General features: G+C 36.8%; 2 protein-coding genes and 1 non-coding gene across 3 annotated transcripts in view; 1 reads left to right on the top strand and 2 right to left on the bottom strand.

Annotated features, from left to right (window-relative positions):
* LOC138705583 (2-acylglycerol O-acyltransferase 1-like) overlaps window positions 1–3,947 on the bottom strand; it is a 59,139-nt gene extending 55,192 nt beyond the window's left edge. Inside the window, exon 1 of the mRNA XM_069834186.1 lies at window positions 3,794–3,947. Coding sequence (XP_069690287.1) covers window positions 3,794–3,947 — 154 coding nt within the window. The remainder of the gene's footprint in view (window positions 1–3,793) is intronic.
* Window positions 563–19,693, bottom strand: LOC138705954 (2-acylglycerol O-acyltransferase 1-like). The gene is made up of 3 exons (XM_069834767.1): window positions 19,381–19,693; window positions 11,967–12,145; window positions 563–4,723 (listed from the first exon to the last, which is right to left on the bottom strand). The coding sequence occupies exons 1-3, from the start codon at window positions 19,395–19,397 to the stop codon at window positions 4,566–4,568; spliced, it is 354 nt and encodes a 117-aa protein (XP_069690868.1). The 5' UTR covers window positions 19,398–19,693; the 3' UTR covers window positions 563–4,565.
* TRNAS-GCU (transfer RNA serine (anticodon GCU)) lies at window positions 18,255–18,328 on the top strand. Its single transcript has one exon. It is a non-coding gene; the product is annotated as a tRNA-Ser (tRNA).
* Window positions 19,694–21,981: the final 2,288 nt, after the last annotated feature.

Below are 21,981 nucleotides of genomic sequence, written 5' to 3'. Positions count from 1 at the left end.
TTATTTGTTTTTCTTATATTTCGTTGTTGAGTGTTTATACTGTATAATGTTTGACTCGGGATGAATTTGAATGCGCGGGTCGATGTAGGATGTTAGCTTCCGACTATCTGGCTTGTGACCGTGTGTTGCTGGGAAGAATACTTAGAGCATATTTAAATTATACTTACTCATAAGTGTGAATTAATGATGTTTGGAATTATATCGTATGACGAAAAGATAACATAAAATAATAATTCCTCTTGGAGTTGATGATGCTGGCAAGGTTACATGACTGATGAACTATTAAGTTATTTAAATTAAATAAATAACAATTTTACTGTCTTAATATCTAAATTAGTGTTATTTTACCTGATTGACTAGCTTCGATGTTATAGCCATCATCCTCTGAATTCTAGTGAATTCCTGCGCTATCTTCTGGTTTGCTTTCATGGTAGGCTGTGTTCATGTTTGGTAGTGTTATATCGGAAAGGTTATGTGTTCTGAAGTTCAATTGAGTGTTGAAGAAACTGGTCAATCAGGTGAAATAACGGTTTCAGATCTGTCCAAAAACAAAATTCGGATGGAGCAAAAGACAAAACCTGGAATATTTTTACTGACTAACTTCGAATGAAGAGATGAACATGGCACACATCAAAACATGCACAGCATTGTTACAAGAAGATGACATTGTACAAGAATATTAAGAGTGCAAGACGGCGAATGACTTCATTGTCAAGTTCATTGGCATTCGACCAAACAAAAAAAAAACAACAACAACATTTAAAACTCCTCTTAAAATACATTGCACAGACTAACTTCTCACCACAACAACATTGTCCACATACCATGCTCGTTGGGAAGAATGTGAAAAGAGTCCAGAGAGGGTAGCGAAGCTGTCGCAAAATATGAAATAAGTAACTGTAATCAGTCTCATAATCTAGCTGTGAAAAGAACTCTACATTCAGCTCACTTCTGCTGTGTAGCGTAGCGGCCCAGGAACACCTATAAAACATTATGCTTGGACTTCACTTCTAACTATTTTAATCATTACAATTTACTATCAACTATTCTCAGCACAATAATGTGCAAAAAAAGAAGAAAAAGAAGGAGGAGGAGGAGGAAAAGCAAACTTATGCACACACAAATTTAAATATTTACATTTTTCATATCATTAATTGAAAACTTTTAAGCATTTGTTTAGGAAACATATTTCTGAAATCCCACAGTAAGATTTTAGAATTGTTGTGTAACTTTAACGTAAACAATGTGGAGAAAGATTAAGCAGTTCTGCAAGACTTCATTGTTACTTTCAAAATTGAAAATTAGGTAAGCTTACTGGTAACATTTTGAAAAGTAAACATTACCATAGTAGCTGGTTGACTATTTAAATTTATAACACATATTTCCTTAACTGTTAAAATTAACGTAAAGATTAATTTTTTGATCCTGTAGAATTTATCTTTTATGGTAACAATTGTTATTTGAGGAGAAAAATTCGATCCGGCGCCAGGGATCGAAAAATTCTGTAGGACCAAAAAATTAATCTTTACGTAGATTCTTCGGCCAACAGTGCATATACTATGGAATTCCGGCCACCAAATCACTCAATTGAGTGCGCTCCATGTATAATGGCAGTTGACTTAATATAATATGTCAACATATATGTGTTGAAAGAAGAACAGTTTGGCTTCAGGAAGAGAAAAGGTACGAGAGATTCAATTGGACTGCTACGGACAATCGGCGAAAGATACTTAGAAAAGAATAAAGAAGTGTATGTAGTATTTGTGGACCTAGAAAAGGCTTTTGACAAAGTGGATTGGAATAAACTGATGGGAATCCTAAAGAAAATTGGTGTGGATTGGAAAGAGAGAAGACTGTTCAGTAATCTTTATATGAAACAACGCGTGAAAGTCAGGATAGGAGAAGAAGGAAGTAAAATAGGGAGAGGAGTACGTCAAGGATGTCCTTTATCACCTACCCTGATCAACATCTACTTGGTGGATTTAGTAAAGAACTGTTTTCAGAACATGGGAGGAGTGATAGTAGGAGGAAGAATAAATAAAGTGTATAAGATTTGTTGATAATATGGCGTTGTTAGCAGAAGAGGAAATGATACTACAGGATATGCTACTGGAGCTAAATGACAGCTGTGAGCAGTATGGGATGAAGATAAATGCAAATAAGACGAAGAGCATGGTCATAGGAAGAAAAATAAAGAAGGTAAACTTGCGAATTCTAAATGAGGCAGCAGAGCAAGTGAACAGCTTCAAATAGTTGGGATGTACTATAAGCAGTAACATGAACTGCAGCCAGGAAGTCAAAAGGAGGAAAGCAATGGCCAAGGAAGCTTTTAATAGAAAAAAATAGCATTTTCTGCGGACCTCTGGAAAAAGAACTAAAGAAGAGACTAGTGAAGTGCTTTGTATGGAGTGTGGCATTGTATGGGGAAGAAACATGGACATTACAACGAAGCTAAGAGAAGCGAATAGAAGCATTTGAAATGTGGATATGGAGAAGAATGGAGCGTGTGAAGTGGACAGACAGAGTAAGAAATGAAGCTGTGTTGGAAAGAGTGGGTGAAGAGAGAATGATGCTGAAACTGATCAGAAAGAGGAAAAGGAATTGGTTGGGTCACTAGCTGAGAAGAAACTGTCTACTGAAGGATGCACTAGAAGAAATGGTAAACGGAAGAAGGGTTCGGGGTAGAAGAAGATATCAGATCATAGACGACATTAAAATATATGGATCATATGAGGAAAAGAAAAGGAAGGCAGAAAATAGGAAAGATTGGAGAAAGCTGGGTTTACAGTGAAAGACCTGCCCTTGCGCAGAACACTAAATGAATTAATGAATGAATGAATGAATGAACATATATGTCGAACATGGAGTAAGGCCACAAAGGGAAAAGCACTAGAGGAGAGGAATTCGATCCGATGCTGTGGATTGAACTTCGGCGTAGCTCAGTGGTTAGAGAGCTTGGTACGTAGAACCAAGGACCCGGGTTCGATCCCCGGCGCCGGACCGAATTTTTCTTCTCTAATAACAGTTGTTAAAATAAAATCAACATTCAACTCTTCCTGACTTTCTTGATGTAAAATCATCAGTTTATATCATCACAGTTTATAGACCTGGTAAGATCGATCTCAAGGGTTAGCAAACCAAGATTACTCAGTGTTTCTTAACACTTTGTTGCACTGTACACATTTTCATTTTTAATGTTCCTGAAGGATGTTTCAGCTTCAACAATTATTACTGGCTATACAAATGTTTGAAAATAAACTACCCAGTTTTAATTCCCTCAGGCTATTTAACCCTACAACATATAGCTACTTTTTTTCTTCCTTAAACATACAGGTGGGGTCACCTTGGCCCTATGCTTTAAAACAACAAAAAATAGAAGAAAAAAAAAAGGTTAAGTAAATATATTTTGTAATTATTCTTATTTGAATTAAACCTTTTGCCAAATGTACTGAACAAGAAAATTATTTAAAGGCACACACTTAATCCTGCTTAAATGTATAGTTTGTTACGTATTATTTCAATATTAAACATCATAATTCAATTTCCGAACAAATATTATTAAACAACTAGTATCTGTCTTTTATGCAATTAATATTTATTACGTTCAGATATTATTGTCATCAGAAAAAGTGCCGTCTATTGTGTCAATTATGTCCAAAGTCAACACACATGTAAATACTACTCAGAACAAAATACGTATTTCTTGGATATCATGCATAACGTGTTTGATTTTCTGTCTTGATCCCGTAGGCAGAATTCACACCGTTTTTCCTTTCGTTTTCCGTTTACTTGCGCTGGCTGATGAGAAGGTGTTGGGTTCCAGAAATATTGCTGCTGAGGGCTTTCAACTCTCTCGGAAGATTCTTGTTGTGGGATCTCTGCTTCATGAAGGGTAGTGCAAGTGCCAAATCTAGAGTCTTCTTGTATTCTTCTGTTACTTCTTCCATTCCGGAATGGCGTATGAGAATATGATGAGTGAGTTGATTGCGGCTTGGTTCAGCATTCCATAAAAAAAGACTCAGTGGCCACCGTCTTTTTCAGTTTACTTGACTATCTAATCAAAACTGAGCTAGTGTGGTTGGTATTGAATGCTAACAGAAACGTATAACGTTATTGGTGTTGTTGCATCAGTAATTTTAAATTGTGTGGTTAAATGTGATTATTTTCCAATGGTATATTATACCGTTAACTTCTAGCATACACATATACATTATTATTTCACAAGATAATAGTGATTGTTATTTTTCACATTGACATTTTTGTAATACAAAATTTCATGAATTTACATGGAAGTAAAACAGGAAACAAAAATTAAAATAGTTCGGGACAATATGAGCCCATCTATATGTTCTAGGGTTAAAAGCTTAATAGGTTTCAATTGTCTTATACCTACATTAGAGGTGTGAATTAATTTGAGATACTTCAACTCATAACTGATCACTCTGAAATATCTCCGTAAGATTTTTCATACATTGTAACACCCATATTTTCTTGACCATGTTCTACAATATCTGGGTGCTGCGAGAAGTATTTAAGTCAAGCTTGAGTTGAATGTAGAGAAAATATTATATGATAATGAGGTGGGTATTTTCGTGATTTGCTATATACAATTTTTTCTTTTCTTCGAAGAAAGCTATAAGTTCTGTAGTGAATTTCTGGTGCAAATCGTCAATCTCTTCTTGTGTAGGATTAAGAGTTTTCTTTATTGGCAGTGGTTTCCCAACTGAAACAGAAGGACACATTAATTACCGATTTAAATTTTATTGTGCATTAAGCAATAGCTATATCATATACTATAAAGAATTTAAGAGTTACTTACGCTAGAATTTTAATTATCCGGAAAAAAAACCATGGAGCTGTAATAATCTAAGTAAACCTCGAAGGATTAGAAAAGAAAGAAAAATGATAAAGATGTTGATGCGTGCCAGTGAAGATCTGTTTCGTCACTTGGATGGCTCCCTTATCAGAAATGGAAGAAAGAACGTTTTTGAAAGTAATTACATAAGTGTAGTAATATTGTGTTCGCTACTTTCATGTTCCATGAGCCCCCAAACACCATCTAGTGTTTTTACTTCACTTTGGTGTAACCCTAGACTTACGTGACAGATCTCCTTAGCCATGTGAGTGCAATGCAGGCCACCATGGAGACGTCACAGGTCAAGTACAAGAAGAGGGACAAGAATAAATATTCAATCGCGCGGAATGGAGATAAATATCCGCATATTTCGGAAATCAAAATTAAGTACCACTATTGAAGCACATACGCTATGCACTGAGCCATGGTGGCGGAGAGACTTTTACTCATTTTAGCGCGTTGTAATAGACGTGAAGTTGTGTTGCAGATTATAACCTATTTTGTTATTATATTAGTACAGTATTTTTTACAACTCGAGGACATTTGCCACGAGCACGTCATCAACACCAATACTAGTGACCCATATCGGCAAATCAGAACTTATTTGTGATTCGCTGCCAGAAATAAGGACGCCCAACCCGTTCTATAGTTTCGCTAAAGTTTAAAGCAGCCCAAACATAACTAAGCAGTTTCGTGGCACATACTTAAAAGGACCGATTGTCAGACCTTTGTCACAGATCGAACAGAAATGTTTGAGGTGAAAGTACATTGAAAGTAAAAATACCTGTGCTTCGGCTTTCTCTCCTATAGGCCCCCGTTTGGCCTGAAACAATTACTGAAGTCTTATTATTTTTAACTGGATGTAGATCCTTCCATTGAAACCAGTCGGCCTGGGTAGCGTAGTCTGTATAGCAGTGGCCTTCTGTGCTCGAGGTTGCGGGTTCGATCCTGACCCAGGTCGATGGCACTTAAGTTTGTTGAAATGCGACAGGCTTATGTCAGTAGATTTACTGGCATGTAAAAGAACTCCTGCGGGACAAAATTCCGGCACACCGGCGACGCTGATATAACCTCAGCAGTTGCGAGCGTCGTTAAATAAATCATACTTTAAATTTTCCATTGAAACCTGGTATGACGGCAACAAGCATCGAACCGCAGTATTGAAGTTGCATAAATACATATATCCCGGCGCCGGAGAGAATTTTTCTCCGTTCCATCACTCTTTCATCATATGATGACGCAGAATATCTGCATGGAAATATCATATGTACTTCGGTACATCAAAATATATATGATATGCGTAATAAATCACTTTGTGATTTAAGACGGCGCCTATACCGTCGGATCCCGGCCAATCAGTCACTCATTCGAGTGCACCTCAACACATGTATGGACTTCGGTCCTGCGTTCATAGACATCTATGACGTAGTGCAGAGGGCGGCCACTAGAGGGAACCCAAGAGATGGAGCTTAATCTGAGACGATTCTAACCGGCGTCGGGGTTGTATCCGGCGTGGCTTAGTGGATAAAGCATCAGCACGTAGAGCTGAAAACCCGGGTTCAAATCCCGGCGCCGGAGAGAATTTTTTCTCCGTTCCATCACTCTTTCATCATATGCATAAATACAGTCAGCGCTTCTCTTCGAAAGCTTTCACGCTACTCGTCTGTAATCCACTCATATCATTTCCTGCGCATGCGCTGCGTAGATAGAGCGAGAGTGAGAGCGACAATACTTTTCAAGTTACTGAATCATTATAATACACTATGCGACATGTAAGACTGTCGTAACAATTCGCAATAAATACTGTTCGTGAAGCGTAAAAAAGTATATTAATTAATATTATGTATATTAATTAATGTGTTTGAATTCTACGTTGTGATGTTACATAATGTGTACAGTACTTATTGATTGGTATGAGGCATAAAAGAAGCACAAAATATAATACACTTGTCTGTAAAAGTAAACATCGCAAAGCTGATACAATGGAGTGCATTTAGGTGGAATAACTTTCACAGTGCAAGTTGGCATATTATCATCATCCACAAACCCCTCATCGAACATTGCTCCATTAGTTTGTCCCCCCCAGGAATCAATCAGGAGGAGACATTTATTTGTCCCTACATAATATTTAAGGACATCAAGATACTACTCGAAAAAACTAGAGGTCAGTTTACCAGATGTAGAGCACTGCCATATTTTGTCTCAAGAATACTAACAGCAACGCTAACTTTCGGACAGAATTTTCCCCTAGGTTCTTGCAAACACAGAAACACTTTAGGCCAGGGATGAGACGATATTAGCTCTCAATCACGGTAGAAGAGCTCGACTTTGATCACGAGCGCATAGCGCATCCACTACATAGCGTCCCAACGTAGACACAGGAATGTACATACACATGCAGCGAATAAATACAGTAATTATTATAATAACTTGCGTTACTAAATTTCTGGCTGTGTAATAATTAATAGGTCTATAATCTATATGTATATATGTAAACAAATCGCAAAGGAGAGGAGAGAACAAAAAAATAAAGAGAAGAAGTTAATTGTTTGTAAACCATTTTAATGTGAAAAGCAGCTGTATATCCTGTAAATACTTCACTTCATTGTTTAGAAGGAATTAATAGGGTCTACCTGCTTCACGTGTGTGATCTGTAAGTAATTTTGAGCATTTGTTTAAAAAATAATGAGAATAATAATTGAAATAAAGTATATCTTGATTGTGTGGTTGTGAAAATGTAGTCCGTACTCTCCAGTCATGATTATGCATTGAGTTTTCTTAGAGTGATTTGTGGCATGCACATAACGCGGAAAAATAAAGTCATTAAATTATGCTATTGAAGAGCCATCGCAATTTTTGGAGTCAATCATTTAAGAGGACACGTATGATTTTTAAACTTCCACAATTTTCATCCAAAATTTGTGAAATGTAAACTACATAAAGAGATATACAATACTATCATCTGTACAAAATTTGGGGTCATTAGGTCTAATAGTTTTTAAATTATATTTTTTAAAATATATTTTATATTGATGTCACTAAAAAGGATCTTTGCGTCAAAATTTTCAAACTTTTTAGTTCATATTTGCTCAAAATCTTGAAAATAATTATGGAAATAACCATTAATTGGGTTTTCGAGCTCAGTTTAAATAGAAAGACAAATAAATGTTCAGACTTTATGAATTTACCATTATAGCATATTAAATTTAATCTAAGTGCAACAGGAATATTTCCCGAAGGAACTAAATATTTCATACAAGTGCTAATTGAATTTTTTATCAACATTTAATTGACTTCTGTAAGAAGTTTCGGACCTATATGACAATAACTGTTGTTCAAGGAGCTTTTTTATGTAATAAAATGCTTAAAGTTTTGTAATAGTGAAAACAGCATTAAAAGAAAAAAAAAACATTTCTCTCAATCCACGCACCGTATGTTTGGTCACACTTCAGTATATGGTTAGATCATATAATTACAATCATACAAACAAAAAACATGGATTTCCTTAAATTTTCAGCGTTATTTCACCACAATGTCCCCTTAAATGATAGTTGCACTTATGTTGTCTTGTCTAAAATCAATTTTACTCTTATCCAGAATAATGTCTATATCTGTGTTTGTGTTGTGTTTCGTACCGACGTTTGACATTTTTTTACAAATTATGTATAATATATATATACTGTATATATTATATATATATATATATTTACTTATTAAACACTGTATTTCAATGCGATGTTCAATGTATAGAAACTGAACCTTCTACTTATCATTAAAAAAATCTTTATTGTAATCTCGCTTCCGATCTGACATGGTCTGCAACGTTGTATGTGCTGTACACCCTTTCTTACTGCTGTATTAGCAATGTGCCTCAGAGAGAAAAGCGCCTCGCCTTTAGAGAGAGCTTAAAAAAGCGCGCGCTCGGAACTACTAGTAAGCACCGCATCACTGCTTTAGGCAGTAAATTACTAGCTGCAATAACGAAATATTGTGCCGTATATGAATGAGTGACTTTATTCACGTCTCCAACTGCAACTGACACATTTTTTCGCCTGTCTTCGTTAATGTTCACTTCTGTATGAGCAACCAGTCTGGTCCGTATTGATAATAACATTTTTATCAAAATTAGGAATCAATGTGGTTGTCTGCTTCTGGAACCGATCCGCAGATTTGCGTAATTCCTCCATAGAGTAGTCTTCCTTGAAGGAAACCAGTTTTGTTACTTTGCATTGTCGTATATGGTGACGTTTTTTAAGCGTAATGACCCAACTACCACTGACAGTAAATTCGAAATTAGATGACAGATGTTGATTTGCAGCAGCTAGTCGCCATTCTTGTAATGCCCTAGTTGTTACCTGTTAATTTCTCCCCCTCGCTTCTACAAATATATGATTCATCCCCGAACTGTCTGTCATGTTTAGTTTGTCGTATCGAGTCCCTCCTGTTTATATTTCCTGCTCCCATGTGCTTAAAAAGCCCTTTATGCTTTAATGCTGGAGACCCCTGATGCTGCAGTGTGGTCAGGCTCCAGTTAGGATGTTCTTTGGCCATATTCACCACTTTCATTTTCACGTCAAGGGGAACATGTTCATATTTTGGTTGTTTACTCGAACTAAGCTGGAAGTCGGGGAGGTCGCTTTCCCCTGAAGGAGTGGAACTTTGATCAGACACGACGTACTGTTCTTCTAATTCACTCGTGGAAGATTCTGCGAAGGAGTGAACGTCACTTTCGTGGAATAGTTCTTCAGTTTCATTACACATGAAGTCGAGAGTTTCTATAAACATTTTAATAACTTCCTCCCCGATCAGTTTGAGCGAATACCCTAGTTATTTCCGCATTAGTTGGAGTTCCAATAGCCTAATGGGATTAACGCTTAAGAGACGATCTAAAAATTGAGATTAAAAATATTATAAGCAGAGTGCGTAATTGTTAATGGTATTTTAATATAATGTTATATCGAACTGCTCCTGTTGCATCTTTTCTTTCTTGATCAGACAGACTGAATGTGAAGTTTGCGCTATCGATCCCATGTACAGATGATCGAGCAAAATTGGATTGCTGTCCAGTGTAATATTTTCTTCTGTGTACTGTATTTTAAGACAAACACCGACACACAACCACACCATAAAAAGTCCAAAAGGAGACAGGAAGTGAAAGATAATCATTTGCCTGCATATCTACACTATATACCCTATATACATTTTACGGCGCTAAACATGAGCAAGCATAAACAAGGGCAGTGCAGCGACTAATCTGTTGGGTGTAGGTTCTGCGTGCATAATTGTTCTATCGTGCAGTGCTTGGTATGGCACATCAAGTGTTGGAGAGAAACCAAGCGTTTATAGTTTTCATTTTTTTTTCTCAGATTAGGCGCGTCTAGGAAAAAACCTCAAGAAGCAAAACGTATGCTATTTTATACATTATTTTATTATACAAAATCTAAAATGACTAGGACGAAGGAATATGCGACTGTGAGAAAAAAAAATTGTCGGCCGAACGGGGGTCTATGGAAGAGAAAGCCGAAGCACGGGTATTTTTATTTTTAATATACCTTCACCTCAAAAATTCCCTGTTCGATCTGTGAAATCGGTCTGATAATGGGACCTTGTTAGTAAACACGATAGTAGTTTAGTAATTCAATTGCGCATCCAAGTACCACCCTTATTATTATCCGTATAAACTAATCGGTTCTGGCTTTCAAATCTCTAATGATAATTAGTTAGAGGAACTCAGGCAAATATGAGCAGTCAGATAATATGTGCAACCGGAAGGCTTTTAGCTTCTGTGGTATCCGTGGAAATATTTCTTCTCTTTGTAACCGTTAGTAAGACTGCTCCATAGCGTTATTGTGTCATGTAACTCAATTGGATCGTGCTGCCATGTCTTTAAGGCGGTGATTTTGTTTGAAAAGCAAGTCTGTTTGATTATCATGTGAAATTGTGAGCCAATAATTAATTATTTCAATTTTTTTTAAGTGCCGAAAAATAGCATTAGCCAGAGGTTGAAATAAATTATTGTTCAATATTTAAAAAAAAAAAAATGTTTCTACTCATTGTTGCAGTGTATGACGTTTGACGTTATACAAAGTTTCTTGTGTGCTGCTTTCTGCGTAGAAAAAAGTTAGCTGAAAGTGTAATATGAGCAGGGACAATAAAGGAAATATGGCTAACTGGTTTAGAACATGTCTAACAACACTTCAATATCAGCTTTTAAACTGATTTTACACAGTTCTAGTATCAGATATATTGATTAATGGATATAATTAACGTTTATATGACTAAGATAATATGAATTACTTTACAAATTTCAAATGAATGATACAGAAGTGAAATCTCTATTCGTGATCAGAAGTAGTTGGTACAATTCATAAAAAGACTTGTTACAACTGTGAGAACAAGGTGTTATTCTGTAAACCAAACAGCAATTGTGTACTTTGTTCGATGCCAAACTTTGCAAAGGTATTTATCTCCTAATAATGATGACGGTGAGGAATTCGCACCCAAAAAAACTTGGTCTTAAGCCGGAATTAAGGGAAAGAGCTGAACAAATCCTTACTGAACATAAAAAATATATATCCAAACATAGACTTTCTCTTAATAGAGTACAGCTAAGGGCTCCAGCATTCAGTTTAGCAGAAGACTTGAAAATCAATCACAGAATTAATAAAGAGGCAGAATTGTGAAACTTTATCAAATGTGTTTTTATTTTAAAATGCTTATGTATTCCATTTCCGAACGACAAGTATTGTTAGAAGTGCTTACATTACGTTAAGTTGTTATGTTGATGACTTTCTCGTTGTTTAACATGCAAAGTAATCCTGTTCATATATGCCAACCAACCTGACCATATTACCCTGAATATTGGCTATTATGAGCAACATGTAACTATTGAAGAAATTTAATTGGTACAAAAAACGATAAAAGCATTTATTTATTAAACGTGTGGCATGAAAACCAAAAGAATAGGCTTTAATTTGGTATATTAATAAACATATTATATGCACTTTTCCATAAATAGCTCTTAATATGCTCATATTTGCCCGAGTTCCTCTAAGGTAAGATTAATTGGAATTATTTTGCTTACTCTTAAATGGCAAATGATTCGTCTTACCTACTGTGGTAAGTTCCCGGCGATAAGGTAATGGTCCATTGCCATAAGGAATAATAGGTGCAAATGTAGTTATCTTCCTGATGAATTCTTGGCATCTTCTAAACCGTGATCCATCGGGATTGTCCACCTGTTCATAAATATCTGGCTCTCCGAACGTGATCACGGGTACCAGAGGCGTCCTATTAAGAAATGAATGCCGTTAAATGACACACACAAATGAGGAGGCTGTACGAGAGGGGAAAGAATGAGCCATCAAAAAGGCAGTTTGTTTGAACATGGTTAATATTATACGAGTCTACCGACACGGAAGTTCATCTCAGACCAAATCCCCCCTCATTACCTATTAGTGATATAGCCACGGCACATGTTAAGGGCATAGGACTGGTAACAACAACAACAACAGCGACATGAGTGGCAGCTTCAGTAGCTAACTAGCTTCCTTACTTCGTCTCAATAATAAACTAGTTGGTAGGGTACGATAGGATGACCATACAGTACTGACCTTTCTCTTTCGTTATGTTTTCTGTTGTCCTGGAAAATTGTTAACAGGACGCTAAGTGTCCAGAGTCCCTTCAAATAAATCGATGTTTATGTTCAGTTTATTTATTATTGTACGTGTTATTTTTAACACTTGTCTCAAAACATGATAATAGAACTTGCTCACGGGGCGAAATTATCATCTCTCCTTTCTGCTATCTTTCACAATTAACTTGGTTATCAGTTATCACCATAGAGCATCTAAAACGTTGTTCCCGGCTTTACATTTCCACTTTTTATTCCGTAGCTTTCCGCTTGCTTCATTGTTAATTTAGCTTTTCAGTGTATAGTGTTGTAATTGGTTAAGTTATTTGCAAACGGAAAATCTGAGTGTAGAAAGAGGAACTGTACTTTCTTAAACAATTTTAAAAAGAAAGTTCCTTTCTTGAAGGAAGATGCCACGACGAAAATGGTAGAATGTACCTTCTGTCGTTCAACTTCTAAGTTGACAATGGAAGGCGAGCTTATATTGATTGATTTCACGAGGGCTGGATCTCGGATGGATCCCTACACTGAGGCCGTTTAGACTCATTGTACGCCCTATATGAGATGATTGCCTAAGTCCGACGGATGACCTGAGTGGCATTCGTAAATCCGGCATTAACAGGCTGACCATCCTTCCTGCACCCTGTAGGTAAGGTTCCATTGGCTAGTGACGAGACCGAACCCAGAGCCCGGCCACAAACCCTTAGAACTAGATTAGCATCGAAAACCTGTATTACCCCCAGACATCATTCCAGTCTATTTATACTATTACAGAAGTCCACCGTTGTGGCTGAGGGGTTAGCGAATCTAGCTCCGAACCCAGCGGTCCCTGGTTCGATTTCCGTTCAGAACGAGTTACCTGGATGAGGTTTTTTTTGGGGGGGTTTTTCCCTCACTCCTATGGATGAATATCAGGTAACTTTATCGGGCGATTGGAACCCCACTCATCTTCGCCACTTCCTTTCCTCCCTCATCATCTTTTCCTCATCATCCCGTTGCTTGTTTTTCAGATAGCTCTACAGGCAGCCTCCCGAGACTACTTGCTCTCTCGACATGCCTCCGTGGAATATACCTAAACGACGTTGGATGGCTTCTGCAACGAGCACCCGAGACGGACCTACTCGGGGGAGTAGTTTCGTCTCGGACCGACAGGGGGGCCTTGGGGGAAGTTGCCGAAGCAGGAATGGTATAGGCCTATGTATTTCTGTTCGCTGTAGGGACCAGTCGTTAGTCATATGGTTGGGTTGGTGCGCGTAGGGGATCTATGCCACGCAACTCATTCCATATCGAGGGTTAGCGCAATAGAGCTCAACAGGTCGCAGTGCTGGGTCATCCGTGCCCCCTCACTTAAATTCCATTCTATTCCATTACAGAAGAGAGGGGGAAATGGAGAGTATTGGTGGAATGAAAGAAGAAAATGAGAGTACCCCAAGAAAACTCCTCTGTGCTACTTTTGTTTTATCCACCATAAATGTCACCCAGATTTGATCGGGTATCGAACCCATGTCACCTGGATGCAAGGTCAGGCGCTAGCACTGTAACCACATACACAGCGAAGCTGCTATTAAGAAGTACATTAAGGAAAAAAAACACGGGCTTGCAGTTACCGCGAAGACCTCCAGTCAGAGTCTTACTTCATTTGTAAGTAGCAATGCTGGACAACCAACTGAAGAAGATAAAGGTATTGTTAGTGAGGAAGGTGTGTTTGTACTGTATTTCATGTAGCAAAACATAACCATTCTTTTCTCTCAATGCACTACACGTCTGAAATTATCACGAAACTATTTGAAAATAAATAAATTCACATGCTCCAGGACAAAGTAAGAGTCATAATTAGTGAACGTTTTACCACCTGACGAAATATATGAAATACAATCAGAACTTCAAACTGCCAAGTTTATGTCTCTCGTGTTTGATGCATGAAATCATAAGAGTTTAAAAGTAGGCCTAGTGCCAAATTTTTGGAGGAATTATATTACATACCTGAAAAAGTTGCGTTTTATGCAGATAATAATGCTAGCATTAGTGGGTGCAAGAAGAGAAGAAGAATGTTTTTTCTTTCCTAAACTGAACATTATGCTGAAAATGAATATTCAGGGGATTAGTTGTCCTGCTCATGTAGTGCACAGTGGTGTACAAATGAATGTAGATGTTCTTCCTGTTGATATAGGAACAATAGTACCGGTAAATAAAAAGTTTCAGTACTTTCATATTTGTATAGCAAGAGTGGTGTTGTTGTTTAGTCAACTGTCCGAAGACAGGTTTGAACCTTCCAAGGGATGCCAAGAAGACACCACTTATTAGGCAACTAGGCCAGAAGATAATGGGATAGGATGGCCATTTCCTTTCCCCCCCTCCATTGCATACATCGCCGACTAGCTACATATTACACTAGTTAGACATCAGATGCATACGAACAATTATTGTTCTTCCTCTGACACATATTGTCAAGTGAGATGTACTGCCTGATAATAGGTGTACATATCAGACAGAAGCTCAACCAGAAGATAAGCAAGGGTGGAGGGAGTGAAATTATTTCGTGATTTTGTTTCTACTGGTTAGAAGCAGTACTTAGGCAATGTTAAAAATAGATGGTTGTCATTGCTGCCAGCTGTTATTAGTGGTATTGTTATGTACGATGCCCTGAAATCGTACTTAATGTCTCGGAACAATAGTGTCCTACTTTTTTTTGAGAACCCGCCGTCTCTTCTTTGGCTTCTCTTTATTCAGTAACTAGCTGAAAGCACCCGGTGTTGCGCGGGTTGTCCTTTTTGTTTCTTTTTTTTTTAATTAAACTGCTTGTTAGACTTTTCGGAAATCTCAAAAACTCAACTATGGACAACCACAACGAACTGTCTTTATTAAGCTTTCCTGTCCATAAAGATAATCTTTACATAGCGTCACTTACATCAATTAATGAACTTCTTAGCCAAATGCATGAAAGGATTAACTCAATTTAAACCAACTGTAGATCAGGCAACAACAGGAAACATTTTATCACTTGCCTCACGTTCAAAGGTTTTTTTTTTTAACTTGTATACATGTATATCTTTTTATTTATTTTGGCGTATTTAAGGCCACCAGGCCTTCTCTTCCTCATCACCAGAAATACAAATAAAATAATATGAAAATCAAACTATAAACAAAGTAAAACCAAACAAAAATATATACAGGCTACAGTCACACAAACTTTAAATGAGCTGTTCATGAAAACAAAAACACACCCCTCGGTCCCTATATGCGCACTTAGCGTTGTCTGAATGTTCTACAGATCTTACATTTTATCTCTCCCGGTCAATGAGCTTAAATTTCAAATGGCTCATTTTAGTCGTGGGAGTCAGGGTATTAAAAAGCATTAATCTTTCTGCCGTCTGTGCCCGAAGTTTCGGAGTTCTTGGTTTGCGTCGGTCCAGGATCTGTTTGTCATGGCTTCTGTTGTATAAAAGTCCAGCCATATGTCCCTTCTCTTTCTCTCCCTTTCGTGTAGTAGTTTCTTTGAGCTGTCAGTGAATGGGAGCCTCATACGTAGGTCTTATATGAAGAAGGGTTCTCTGGCGAGTTCGTATGCTAGCCTCGACTTTGTGTATTTTGAAATACCTAAGGTGGCTTTCAGAACTCGTGACTTTACTGCTTCCAGAGTCATTAGGTCTTTTAGGCTCAGCTTTTCCCAGATGAGGTCTATTCCCTAGGTTGCGATGGGAACTATTTTTGCTTTGAACAAGGCCATGGCGGTTGTATAAATAATATTGAACCCACAAAACACATTTTTAGATCCATTTTTTTAATTTCTGAAAAAAAAAAACTCCATTTCGATACAGCCTATTCTACATGTAAACAATATGGTATTCAGCAAACTTGAGGAATGGAAAAGGTTGACGCAGATGCGGATAAAAAGTGGCGTGATGTTTTCCATGCATTAAAAAGTGTAGAAATATGGGATGTGGTTGTGAGCATTGCATTGACTTTACCAGGCAAAAGTGCCGCTATACTCGTTCTAAGAATCTTTTCAATTATGAACTGCCTTTTTTTCTTTTTGCAGAACCTGCACAAGCAATTGTTATTGTTAAGACTTCATTTCAGGAACTTCGTTGCAAATAGATTCACATTCTGTTATTAAGTAACCCATAATATTCTTGCTAGAAATCAAATCATCGGAAAAGTTGAATGTAAAAAACAATGATTCTGATTTTGTAGTCACCAGATCATACTCTGTAGATTGTTAAAGTGTGTACTTAGTATGAAATCAATAGTTATTATTAGATTAAAAGTTTTTCTAACAGTTTATTATTGTTGGTACGGTACTTTAAAATATTGCTGTTCAATTCATAATTCTTTGTAATCTAAGTATCTTTTGCTTCCGTTTTTATGTCTAAACTTATGAAAATTTTGGAGTTTTTGATGTAATGAATGTTGTCACCCTAGCAAAGACTTTAGAAACCTTATTACTAACATACATGACGTTCTGTTAGAAAGGTTCTCTCTATAGTTATCTCAAGACACCTGGCCTTCAACAGAACTCGGCTACCGATACTTGGATGTGTGATTACTATGGTTCAGTAATGTAAATTTTAAAATAGAAGGATTTGTAATTTTCCACTCTGTGTTTCTGTATGTAGTACACTTCCGGACAAATATTATGTAATAAGACAATATGCCTACTGTAACTTATGAGTAAAGTCGACAAATGAGCTTCGTGTTTAGATTCATTTATTGTGTTACATATCATTATAAAAAGTGTAATTTTAAACTGATCTTTTATATTCTATTTTACTATGTTTTATTGTTAAAATCTAGAGAATTTATTTATTTTAACATAGTCATATGCATATGTACAAACACTAGCAATGAAAATCATTTAACTTATTAATACAGCTTTATACAGGTAATTCATTATCTCGTGAAACCAAATGTATGCGTGCGCCGTAGTAAGAACTTTATGGTGGAGGTATATGAGCTAGCTAGCTGCAAGTTGATACATAGCGAGGGAGGGAAGGTTTTCAATCCACTTTGACCTTCCCCTCACGCGCAGGTAGATTTCAAGAGATATCGAATGGCCTATATTCATAAATATAAGCAGTTGATACAAATATGGCTATCAGGTAGTAGCTCCCTGTAAAGCAGGTTTGAATAATTTCAAGGAAAAATTGTTCCGGAGCCGGGTATCGATCCCGGGACCCTTCACTTAGCGCGCGAACGCTCTACCAACTGAGCTACCCCAGGAACTATACACGACACCGTCACAATTTTTCCTTTTATATCCACACAGCTCAAATGAACTGACAAGACGCCAGAACTCAACTATGAGTGCACACAATACTGTGTGACTTAATTTGTGGCTTTCTGTTAACGTACCTCCTGTAACGAATGTATTATACAAATCTGGCTATCAGGTAGTAGCTCCCTGTAATGCAGGTTTGAATAATTTCAAGGAAAAAAAACTGTTCCGGAACCGGGTATCGATCCCGGGACCCGGGTGTCGTGTATAGTTCCTGGGGTAGCTCAATCGGTAGAGCGTTCGCGCGCTAAGCGAAGGGTCCAGGGATCGATACCCAGCTTGCCTTCAAATTATTCAAACCTGCTTTACAGGGAGCTACTACCTGATAGCCAGATTTGTATAATACATTCGTTACTGGAGGTACGTTAACAGAAAGCCACAAATTAAGTCACACAGTATTGTGTGCACTCATAGTTGAGTTCTGGCGTCTTGTTAGCTCATTTGAGTTGTGTCGATATAAAAGGAAAAATTGTGACGGTGTCGTGTATAGTTCCTGGGGTAGCTCAGTCGGTAGAGCGTTCGCGCGCTAAGCGAAGGGTCCCGGGATCGATACCCGGCTCCGGAATAATTTTTCCTTGAAATTATTCATAAGCAGTTGAGTTAGTGTGGTACGGGCAAAGAGAATGAAATCATGTATCAAATTCAATTGATTTAGCGAACGATAAAGGAGATTATTGATACATAATATATTTTTATGCTCGACCATGCCGAAATGTAGTAATTATACACCTGGTAGCAGTCCTTTAATGCATGTCATTAAAGTACACCTATTCATTAAAGTTCAGGTTTTCGATTATTCTCGGATATGCAATCGAAAGACGATAGAAACGTCACGGAGGCTGGAAATCCAATACTGTCGCAGAAGGTTATGTTCTGTTACTGTAATAATTAGCGTTAATTGTAAATAATATTCAAATAAATTCAATTTGGCATCTAGTTTTTCAATTCTAAATCAATTTCCAGGTTATACATTCTCTGCATTACATCAAGGTCAATGACATTATTATTCCTCGGAAAAAATCAATACTTTCGCGTCTGCGCACGTCTCACAATTTCGAGCTATGAACAAGGTCACTTCCGATCTTCTGTCAGATACAAATAAAATTAATATTTCTGAATAATTTCAAATTAGAAATATGGTGGAGCATAAAAAGTCGTATGAAACTTGCCTATAATGGTAATTAAGACGCTCGTATGAAAATTATGAAACTCGCTTGCGCTTGTTTCATAACCAAACATACTTGCGTCTTAATTACTACCATTATAGGCTCGTTGCATAATGTACTATTAATGCATTGTCAACATTATAGCATCTATTAATGCTTTCTGGTTGTGCTAACTGATGCGTTACATGTCAACAATGTGATGTAGAAACATGTGTTCAGGTCTCTGAATAGAAACAGTCCTGATATAATTATTGTATTTTATATTTTGAAGATGGGTTAATTAATAACCCCGCACACTCGCAGTCATACTCACATTCATACAAATTTCTAGACTCTAGACACCCAGCCAGGGAATCGAATCTGGGACCTCCAGATCTGGGAGTCAGCATGCTGACCACGAGATCACTAAGGCAGTTGATATTGATGAAGTTTACCCACTACTTCCACTTACCCATGTTTCAAAGCCATCTTCACAAAACCTTTACGTTGTTTCAGAAAAAATAGGTACTGTCCAGGTCGACTACGAAGTGATTCGGCAGCTCCTCCTACAATAAGCACCAGCACCGAGTTTGGTCTGCTTAACACATTGCTGATACTTTTCGGGGTTGCTGGACAAAAACCTGAAAAGATAGCATCGTTTACATTAAAATAAGAATTGTTAATATGTTACTCATTACACTCGCGTCGTTGTTGTATCTCTCAGTTTTCATTTAACTGTGTAACTGCCGAGATATGACCCGTGTCTACGAGTTTGTACCAAAAACCTTCAGAATAATTGTGACATGCAAAAAAAAAAAAAAAAAAAAAAAGCAATATTCTCCCTGAGAAAAGTGAAATAACTGTCTGTAGTTCCGTATAAAAATCACCACCAGCTAAACTCGTTGCCCTTTCCCGTGAGCCGAAGGTAGGACCATAAGATACTACTAGCATTCGAACAACCAAAAGTATGACTCTGTATATGAGGAACAAAAGTTTGTGTTTTTTTAATTGACTTGTGTTATTTTTCTTGCAGTTACTGTTAAGACTTCATTTAATTTATGAACAATTATATATTCCTATATTAATTAGTATGATTTAAGTTGCTTCTGAAATACATTAGAAGTTAGTTTTTAACGATATTAAAATAAAATTAAGTAAATGACATAATTCACTTTCCTTCATTTAAGACATGTTAAAAGTATTGTAAAGTAATATAATATATTTTATGCTTGTAATTCAGTGTTGCAGAGTTTTTTCCTATTATGTATAATAATTATACGTACTCTATTCATATAATTATATTACTTAGTCTTCAAAGAACCTCTGACTGACGTTCTGGCTGATATATATATAGTTGTCAAAAGAAAAAGTGGCCGCTCTCTAGAAGCAAAGTTCCCTTCGGGTATCTTCGCTACAATTTGGAAACAGGTGATGTTACATGTTGTTGGACCACGTTGCCTGATATTTACAGTTATAATTCTGCAGTGCTCGGGAAAAGTGGCACAAGTCAAAAATGTTAATTTTCTAGGAGAAGGAAAAAAGCTGTCTTCACACTGGTTTATGTCGTTTTGATTTTCGTCTGTATGAATTATTGTAATGGGATAAATACTTGTGTCTCTTTCCCAAGCGAGCAGATGTTCAGTAAGTTGTCAATAAATTATTAAAAAATGTTTGTGGAAACTGACTTATGCCACTTTTCCCAAGCATTTCAGAATTAAAGTATTCTGTGTGTTACTTTGTAGCGTAATGGTATTTGTGAAGTCCTGCTTAGGAACACAGCCTAGTACTTTTTATGTTATTTTTTGTTTTGTTTTTAAGAGACAGAGAGAGAAAATATACATAATTGCTCCTGTCTCTTTTATAATTATTGTAGTAATTGACATCAGGTTCATGAATGTATTATGCCATGACTTTATCATTATTTATTATGACATGGCTGCAAATGGAAAGAAGAAAAATATTTTATTCTCAACAAAAATATTTTTCGTGGCATAAACAAAACAAACTTACTGGCGTCTGCCTTAGAACATTCAAACAATTAAGCCTTCAAAAAACAAACCAAAAACCCACGATTCATTTAGTCTATCTTCCCCACATCTCGATCACATCTTGCAGTAGAGTGGGCATGGAATCGACTAGTCCAGGAATGCCAAAACCCTCCACATTGTGCAGTTGTCCCTGTGCGATGTGCACTTTCTATTTCCCTACCTGGAGGGAGTGAATCGCCTTGGAGGGAAGCGCGACAGGGCTATACAGTACCTGCAGCAGCATATCAGTTTTTGTTTCAGTAACAGAGTTTCAGTACGGATGTTGATTTGGCTGTGTCTGTGAATGAGTTATCTATACTAATAATAAATCTGTAGCCGAAATTTTTCTGGTAATTTTCCCTTTCCCAAAAATAATTGGTCCTAACATGTATAATTAACTATCCTGAAACCGAAAATCGCTTTTTTGAAATGTTTGTTTCTATGTCTGTCTGTCTGTTTGTCTGTCTATCTATCTGTCTGTCTGTCTGGATGTTTGTTACCTTTTCACGCGATAATGGCTGAACCGATTTATATGAAAATTGGAATATAAATTAAGTTCGTTAAACTTAGATTTTAGGCTATATGGCATTCAAAATACTTTACTTAAAAGGGGGTTAAAGGGGGCTTGAATTAAATAAATCGAAATATCTCTCTTATTATTGATTTTGTGAAAAATATTACATAACAAAAGTTTCTTTAAAAATGATTTCCGATAAGTTTCATTCTAAGCAAAATTTTGTTAGGGCTGATATTTAACGCGATAAATTAGTTTTAAAATTAGAATAACGATGCCACCTATTGGCCTGTAATGAAATGGAAACAAATGACTTCGTCTATAAGGGGCCTTGGATAACAACAATCGAAAGCTATTAAACATAGCCTACAAAGAATGTTTCTGTGTTTGTATGAAGTAATATGGAAAGTTAATTAACCATTTGTATAATTAATTATTATTTCACCATTGGAAAGTGTAGTTTCTCTAGATGGACATAATGCTATGTTATTACAGTAACTTCTGAGTTAATTGAGGACAGGTAAGATTAAAG

Source organism: Periplaneta americana, chromosome 9 (genome assembly GCF_040183065.1).
Source record: "Periplaneta americana isolate PAMFEO1 chromosome 9, P.americana_PAMFEO1_priV1, whole genome shotgun sequence".
Lineage (NCBI taxonomy): Eukaryota > Metazoa > Arthropoda > Insecta > Blattodea > Blattidae > Periplaneta > Periplaneta americana.
Note: the sequence above shows the minus strand (reverse complement) of the source record. Positions and strands in the feature narration are given on the sequence as shown.

Coding starts and splice junctions, on each gene's coding strand:
- LOC138705954 (XM_069834767.1), bottom strand. Junction 4,724..11,966: donor CCGGGAACTTACCACAGTAG/GTAAGACGAATC, acceptor CTTCTGTTTCAG/TTGGGAAACCACTGCCAATA.